This window comes from Rhinopithecus bieti, unplaced genomic scaffold (assembly GCF_001698545.2).
Source record: "Rhinopithecus bieti isolate Rb0 unplaced genomic scaffold, ASM169854v2 scaffold_6935, whole genome shotgun sequence".
NCBI lineage: Eukaryota > Metazoa > Chordata > Mammalia > Primates > Cercopithecidae > Rhinopithecus > Rhinopithecus bieti.
In genome coordinates this window covers 129,336-137,673 of record NW_016805255.1, presented here as the reverse complement: position 1 = coordinate 137,673, position 8,338 = coordinate 129,336, and the positions used below count along the sequence as shown (strand labels likewise).

The 8,338-nt window shown below is 55.6% G+C and overlaps 1 protein-coding gene across 3 annotated transcripts in view; it reads right to left on the bottom strand.

Moving 5' to 3' along the window:
* Positions 1-8,338, bottom strand: part of CNNM4 (cyclin and CBS domain divalent metal cation transport mediator 4) — a 47,722-nt gene that overhangs the window by 9,693 nt on the left and 29,691 nt on the right. Inside the window, exons 2-7 of one of the 3 annotated variants that reach the window (XM_017871813.1) lie at positions 4,375-4,518; positions 3,890-4,024; positions 2,334-2,503; positions 1,893-1,989; positions 1,131-1,211; positions 411-473 (exon numbers count right to left, since the gene is read on the bottom strand). In XM_017871813.1, the coding sequence (XP_017727302.1) occupies positions 411-473; positions 1,131-1,211; positions 1,893-1,989; positions 2,334-2,503; positions 3,890-4,024; positions 4,375-4,518 (690 nt within the window). The remainder of the gene's footprint in view (positions 1-410; positions 474-1,130; positions 1,212-1,892; positions 1,990-2,333; positions 2,504-3,889; positions 4,025-4,374; positions 4,519-8,338) is intronic. The other 2 variants (XM_017871814.1, XM_017871815.1) reach the window with 2 other exon arrangements.

Sequence of the window (8,338 nt, the reverse complement as noted above, 5' to 3'; positions counted from 1 at the left end):
GTCTCTGTGTATGTGTGTCTGTGGGTGTGTATATCTGTGTGTGGCATCTCACTGTGTGTCTCTGTGTATGTGTGTCTGTGGGTGTGTATATCTGTGTGTGGTATCTCACTGTGTGTCTCTATGTGTGTCTGTGGGTGTGTATATCTGCGTGTGTCTCTGTGTATGTGTGTCTATGGGTGTGTGATCTCAAGGACTAAGAGACTTTTGGGGGCCCCTTCTAGAGCTGAGGCAGCAAAGCTGCCCAGAAATTGGGCCCCAGCCAAGCAGAGCCACTGAGGTCGGAGCCACTGAGGTCGGGCGGCCAACACTGAACAGGCGGGCGCCCGGGTCCCTGTGGGGAGGTTAATGCAGCTGCAGTGTGCAGGCTCAGGCAGCAGGTGGCAGCGTGACCCTCATCCATGCCACGTTACCTGTGAGCCAGCAGAGGAGGGAGTTCCGCTTGCCAGGCGGACACCCGACCTGGACTGAAGGCACTGGAGCAAAAGAGAAGGTCAGTGATGGGCACAGTCAGGAGACAGGACACGGAGCCACAGGCACAGGACAGAGGCACACCTGACGGGGCCAGGCTGCTTTGGGCAGAGACGGGCCCAGTGGAGAAAGGGACGTGGCTCTGATGGGAAGGTGCTCAGGGCACAGCAATGAGCCCTGGGCGGAGATGGGCAGAAGCTGGCTGAGTATGCCCAGTCATCTCCCCTCCCTTCTGGCCACACTAAGTGGGAACAGAGAGACTACGGGTGGAGGGGCAGAGCCTGGGCCTGACCAGGCCTCTGAGGCTTCGTTGCACAAGCAGTGCCTGGAGGAAGCCTCCCATGCCTGCCCGCCCTTCTGAACGAGATTTCCTCAAGCTGAACAGAGAACAGCTGCTCTTGGAGGCACAGGAAGTCCTCCCCAGGCCTCAGGCATCTGGCAGGATCCACCTGCTCAGAGCCTCTCTCTGGGGCCCTGTCTGTCCCCTGCCCAGGGAGCCTGCCATGCCCCACTCATCTGGTGGAGGGGCCGACGACACAGTGGATAAGCTGAGCTGGGTGTCAATATTCATGGGTGCCCTACCCCATTCCCCTCGGGGTCCTTCTTGTCGAAGGACAATGAGAGGCACAGCACAGAGCTTCTCTGGGAACTGCAGCACGTACCCCACTGGCGTGGCCTGTTCTCCAGCACCAAAGTGGACTTTCTCTCTCTACCCTGCAGCAACCTCGCCCCAGGACCGAAGGCTGGAGAGGAGCAAGGAGATGAGCTGGCGAGACCTGGGCCTGCAGGGCCTTGTCTGTGGGGCTCTACGGGGAAAGCCTGAGCCACTCAGCACCGGAGAGGGCACTGGGGCGGCCAGAGCGGCGTGTCCCCAGACCTTCCATCACACCTCTCAGGGGGTGCCCAGTCTCCCTTCTGTCTGTCCCCAAGCCCCTTTATTCCATCAGAGCTGACCTCTAACCAAAACCCAGTAGCTGCGTCCCTCGGAAAGCCAAACCCATCTGTAGCCTGGCCTGGCAAACAGGCCCTCACCTGGCTCCTGACCTCAGGCACTTTGGACGCCCAGACTCCCCTCCTGTCCTCAGGAGCAGGGCCCTGGACCTTCCTCCCCACAGGCCTCCTCCCCAGGCAGGCTGGTCTCCTCACCACCTCTGGACATGCCCTCCGCTGCCTCCCGGCCTTTGCTCTAAAATCCCTCTCTCCTCTCTTCCCCTCCAGTTTCTGGACCCCATCCAAAGGGGCAGCTCCATCTGCTCCTCCATACCACCCGCTCCGGGCCCTGGCGACTCCCACCTCACAAGCCTCCCTCTGCCCCAGCCAACTGGCTATGAGCTCTCGGGCCCACGCTCAGTTCTGGTGTCTGTCCATGGCTCCCCAGCTGCAGGGGGGCCAGAGTGCAGCACAGACCCTGCCCAACAACTCACCAGAGGGGACCGAGGTCAGGGCCATAGTCCCATAGTAGGAAAAGGCACCCGTCTCAAACTTCATGTTCTCCTTCCCTGCCTCCACCTCCACCTTCCCCTGAAAAAACACAGGGCTGGGGTTAGAGACATAGTGAGGGAGGAAAGAAAGGATGAGGCAGGAGGGGGAGTGAGGAACAAGGGATGGTGGAGCAGGAGGAAGGGCCGGTACTGGAGCCCTGGAGAGCTCAGGCACCTGACCTGTGAGATGAAGGGAGAGCACAGCCTCTCCTTCAATCCTCTCAGGGAGAGGACAGCCACGTGGGGCAGGCAGGGCTCGAGGGCAGGTGGCAGGCTCCCCAGGCCGGGAAGCCATGCACCTCCGCAGCAGGTGGGAAAGAGGGCCCGAGGGGTGCTGCGGTGCCAGGGGGAGCAGGCTGCAGGCCCAGCGCTGAGTGCGCTCACCTGCAGGATGAGGATGAAGTAGTCGGCCGGCTTATTTCGGGTGTACAGGTAATGGCGGGCGTAGTACTTATTATGCTCATCAAACTTGAGTTCCTGAATGACATCCGGGTACTTGAGCAGCCGCAGCAGGATCTTCTCTGATATCAGGGAGGGGCTAAACTGGGGGACCTCTGTAGGAGCACAGAGAGGAGACCTTACACAGGGCTGGCCAGGTGGCCCTAAAGCTCGATCACCGCTGTGCATCCACCCCAACCACAGTAGCCGCGCTGTGGTCAGACTCCCTCCCTGCTCGGCCGGCCCTCAGTTCTGCACCTCCCCGGGGAGGGAATACGCTTGGCTTCTGACTGGTTGGACCCGAGGCTGCCTGCCTGCCTGCCCGGGCTTGAACAGTGGCTCCTGCAAGAACAGCACGTGACCTTGGGCAAATTACATAACCCGCATCTCAGTTTCCTCATCTGTAATATGGGGGTAAAAGCTTCACAGGGTGGTTGTGAGGGCGAATGGGATAGCACATCAACAGCGCTTAGTATATGTGACTGGCTATAATTATTGCATCAGCATTGATATCCCACAGGAAAAATAATGGAGAGGGAATTACCATCCCTTTAGCAAGTAAGGGGTGGAAAGGAAGATGACTTGGGTGGGGTGGAAGAGGGGACAGAGCGGGCAGAACAGAACCTGTCACCCAAGTCCCCAACGGAGCTTTGAATCAGGGCTGAAAAGAGAGAAATGTCTCTGAACTAGAGGTGAATTCCTGCAGGAACCAGCACACGTCTGCAGAGGGGAGGGCCGGAGAGATGACAGCAGAGCTGGATGCAAACTCCTCAGAGTGGGTGAGCGCACGAGGGGTTCAGCCGCACCCAGCAGGCCTGCAGAAGGGGAAAGATCCCTTCTTCCCATTCCACAAGCCCTGATGGGCCTGGCCAGCCTAGGGGCCCACCTCAGTGGTTATTTTCTTTTTTGTTGTTTTTGAGACAGAATCTTGTTCTGTGGCCCAGGCTGAGTGCAGTGGCGCATTCAGAACTCACTGCAGCTTCAAACTCCTGGGCTTCAGCGGTCCTCCCACCTCAGCCTCCTGAGTAGCTGGGACCACAGGCATGCAACTGTCCCATCTCACAGCCTCCTGAGTAGCTGGGACTACAGGAGGGCACCACCATGTCTGGCTTTTGTATTTTTTGTAGAGATGGGGTCTTGCCATGTTGCTCAGGCTGGTCTCAAACTCCTGGGTTCATGCAATCCTCCTGCCTTGGCCTCCCAAAGTGCTGGGATTACAGGTGTGAGCCATAGTGCCTAGTCATTATTTCCCAAACTATTAACTATAATAACTGAGATGCTTCCTAAGTTTGCAGTAGCCGCCCATTAATGGCAAACGAATCGCAGGGAGATCCTCGGGAGTGGAGTAGGCACCTGGCCCCTTCCAGGGGTGGCTGTGTTGTCTCTGCACCCCTCACCTGCTGCAGCCCTCGTCCTATGGAGGGAAAGTAGCCAGAGACCCAGGACTTCTCCCCTGTGACCGTATTTCCACCAAGACCAGAAGGTCCTCCTCACGCTCCTACCTGTGGCTAGGAAGCGATGAGCAGCCAGGAGGAGCTGCGGGGAGATTTTCACTTTGAGCTCATTGTCTGTATCCTTGAAGGCGGAGAAGTCGCGCTTGTTCTTCTCAGACACCCGCTTCCGGCTTCGGTTGTCAGCTGCCGGAGGAAGAGCGTGGAATTGAGAACACAGACCCCGGAGGACTCAGGAAGAGACCCACCCCACAGCTCCTGCTCTCCAGCCCCTAGTCCCACGCAGGAGCAGCGGGCTCTGGCTGGCAGGGTCCCGGGGTGACGCCAAGGCACGGAGGCCGAGGGTGAAGACAGCCTCCGGGCAATGCTCTCAGTAACCTGCTCCCTGCTCACCGTGGCCAGTGCAGGGCACCTGGCCACCAGGCCTCGGGATGCTAGGCCTCCTGTGTCCTGCACTATGGCCCTTCCAGCTAGGGACACCAGGTTTCCATCCAAGCAGGAAAGGGGTCCTGAGCCCTGTGGAGGGCTGGACTCACTGTACATGTCGGACTCATCCAGGATCTCCGACTTGATGATCTCCTCGATCACGTCCTCCAGGGTGACCAGGCCCAGGACCTCGTAGAAGGGGTCACCCTCACCCTCGTTGTTCACCTTCTGCACGATGGCCAGGTGGGACTTCCCTGCGGGACAAAGAAGCAGGTCAGACAAGAGTCCAGAGGCCAGTCATGAGACTCCCTCAACCAAAACATTAACTCTAGATGTAGGGTCATAAGTCACCAGGATGGGGTCATGGTGGTTTTTCTCTTTTGCAACTTTCCTGACATTTCTACTACCAACAGACATTGCTTTTATGAAAAGGAAAACTGAAAGTAATTTTTAAAAGCATTTTGTTAAGGACCGCTTTTTTGTTTTTCTCTTTTCTTGTGGGGGAAGGACAGGGTCTAGCTCTGTTACCCAGGCTGGAGTGCAGTGGCACAATCATAGCTCACTGCAGCCTCCAACTTCTGGGCTCAAGAGATCCTCCCACCTCAGCCTTCCGAGTATCTGAGACCACAGGTGTGCTCCACCATGCCCGGCTAACTCTTTTATTTTTTGTAGAGATGGGTCTCACTATGTTGCTCTGCCTGGTCTCAAACTCCTGGCTCAAGCAGTCCTCCCATCTCAGCCTCCCAACGTGCTGGGGATACAGCCATGAGCCACCATGCCAGGCCAGGACTACTCGTTTAAATAGGATAAAAATGAGGGCCGGGCATGGTGGTTCAAGCCTGTAATCCCAGCACTTTGGGAGGCCGAGGCGGGCGCATCATGAGGTCAGGAGACCGAGACCATCCTGGTTAACATACTGAAACCCCGTCTCTACTAAAAAAAAAAATACAAACATTAGCCGGGTGTGGTGGCGGGTGCCTGTAGTCCCAGCTACTCGGGAGGCTGAGGCACGAGAATGGCATGAACCTGGGAGGTGGAGCTTGTAGTTAGCCGAGATCGTGTCACTGAACTCCAGCCTGGGTGACAGAGTGAGACTGCATCTCAAAAAAAATAAATAAATATAAATAAATAAATAAATAGGATAAAAATGGCAACACTGGGAGTGGTGGCTCACACCTGTAATCCCAGCACCTTGCGGGGCTGAAGCAGGCAGATTGCTTGAGGCCAGGAGTTTGAGACCAGCCTGGCCAACATGGTGAAACCCCATCTCTACTAAAAATACAAAAATTAGCCAGGCAAGGTAGTACACACCTGTAGTCCCAGCTACTTGGGAGGCTGAGCAGGAGAATTGCTTAAACACAGGAGGCAAAGGTTGCAGTGAGCCAAGATCGCGCCACTGCACTCCAGCCTCGGCAACAGAGCAAGACTCTGTCTCAAAAAAAAAAAAAAAAAAAAAAAAAAGACCCTGCCTGGTGCCACTTATCGGGGCTTCTGGGACTCTTGGGGAAGGGAAAGACCCAAACTGACAAAGGCACAGAGAGGCCAAGCACTGTGATTAGGTGGGGCAGAGACTACAATCAGAGAGGGGCCACCCCCTCAACCCAAAGTGAGGGAAGGAGGCTGAGGTGGGGCAGGACCCTCCACAGAAACCTTATGGGGTGGCGGGTCCTCCCAGACCCGTTTTTGAAGGCCACACCCTGCTCTTATGGCCCCAGCCCCAGCGAGTGGCAACAGGGGCCAGCCAAGAAGGGCTGGGTCCACAGTCTAGGTGGAATGAATCCTGTGTGCCGTGCCCTACTCGCAGGAACACAGGTTTGGAGCAGCCTAGGAAGAAAGGCCCCCAGAAATCTGGGAAGGTCAAGTCAGGTCTTCTGCGTGGCTTCCCCTTCACAATCCAAGGGCCTCGCTCTGGGGACTGAAGAACTCATCCTAAATACCCTCAGTGGAGGATGTTTTCCGGTCTTTAGGGCCACAGAAAATCCCCCAGCCCAAGATGGGCTATCAGAACTTCTAAGGGCCTCTTAGGGAGAACAGAGAGAATGCACGGTCTCATGACTAAAGTGAAAACTCTCACAATACACCCCACGTGATGGGGCTGAGTACTGCATTGTGAAAGTTCTTCACACACATGCCAGGGGCAATGATATATGTATTTCCCACTACAGGTTCTAGTCGAAAAACGTTTAGTGCATTGCCAGACAGAGCCGTGGCTGGACTCAACTGAAAATTCCCCAGTATCGGCTGGGCACCGTGGCTCACGCCTGTAATCCCAGCACTTTGGGAGGCCGAGGTGGGCGGATCACGAAGTCAGGAGATCGAGACCATCCTGGCTAACACAGTGAAACCCTGTCTCTACTAAAAATACAAAAAAAAAAATTAGCCGGGTGTCGTGGCGGGCGCCTGTAGTCCCAGCTACTCGGGAGGCTGAGGCAGGAGAATGGCGTGACCCTGGGAGGCGGAGCCTGCAGTGAGCCGAGATTGCGCCACTGCACTCCAGCCTGGGAGACGACAAGACTCTGCCTCAAAAAATAAAAAAAAAAGAAAAAGAAAATTCCCCAGTGTCTTTCTAGAGATGAGCCAACAAGTTCATGAGATCTGTGAGGCCCCCCAGCAGGGCGGCAGCGGGCCAGGCCAGGACCCCGGGGTCCGCCCCAGGCCTCTGTGCCTGCTGGAGGCTGTCCATACAGGAGTGCCCTCGAGAAAGACAGTGTCTGGAAGGGCCTGGGCATCCAGATAAACGATGTCATCACATGGGGATGGGAATTAAAGCAAGGCAGCTTTGACAGGCTGAGTATCCCTTATTCCTCACTGGGGAGCACAAGTGTTTCAGATTTCTGATTTTTTTGGATTTGGGAATATTTGCAGAATACACGCCATTGAGCACCCCAAATCTGAAAATCTGACCTACACAATGCTCCAGTGAGCATTTCTTTTGAGCATCATGTTGGTACTCAAAAAGCTTTGGATTTTGGAGCATTTGGGATGTTGGATTTTTGGATTCGGGATGCCCAACCTGTACCCCCTTTCAGATGGGCACCCTCTAAAAAGCCTGGTAATGCCCAGTTACGGCGGAGGATGGGGAAGACAAACAGGCCCTCACACATATCTGGTTGGTGGCCAGGTAAAAGGGTACAACATTTCAGGGGGCCAGTTGGTCAGGATGTCACAAAATCAAGGGTTCCTAATCTTGGACTTGGAAGGCCCACTTCTAGGAACTTACCCTAGGGAGAGGCAACCTTCACAAAATACACAAGAGAAGGGGGCTCTTGGCAACATTCTTTTTTTTTTTTTTTTGAGACGGAGTCTGGCTCTGTCGCCCAGGCTGGAGTGCAGTGGCCAGATCTCAGCTCACTGCAAGCTCCGCCTCCCAGGTTCACGCCATTCTCCTGCCTCCGCCTCCCAAGTAGCTGGGACTACAGGCGCCCGCCTCGTCGCCCGGCTAGTTTTTTGTGTTCTTTAGTAGAGACGGGGTTTCACCGTATTAGCCAGGATGGTCTCGATCTCCTGACCTTGTGATCCGCCCGTCTCGGCCTCCCAAAGTGCTGGGATTACAGGCTTGAGCCACCGCGCCCGGCCGGCAACATTCTTTTTAACAGCCCGAAACCAGAAACAACCTAAGAAATAGCAGCAGGGCACAGGGACTCAACAGGGGCCACAGCAGCAGGGCACAGGGACTCAACAGGGGCCACAGCAGCAGGGCACAGGGACTCAACAGGGGCCACAGCCACTCAAGGGAGAACATGGCGGAGGTGGATGAATGAAGTGCGGAACGAAATCCAAGATACCCTATTAGTGAAACAGCAAGTCACAGAATGGAATGCATGGAGCCACCTGCGTGCACAGAAACAAAGCGGGTGTGTAGGCTTCAACTGCCCTGGAAGTGTCCGGAAGCAATAAGAGTGGTCGCCTTTGAGGGTGTTTGGAGTTTGGGAAGGAGGCTATTATGCCTCTCTGTAAACCCTTCTATACTGTTATATTTTATGGGCATATTTTACTTTTTTTTTTTTTTTTTTTTGGGACGCGGTCTTGTCCTTTGCCCCAGGCGGGGGGGCCGGGGACGAAATTCGGCCCCCC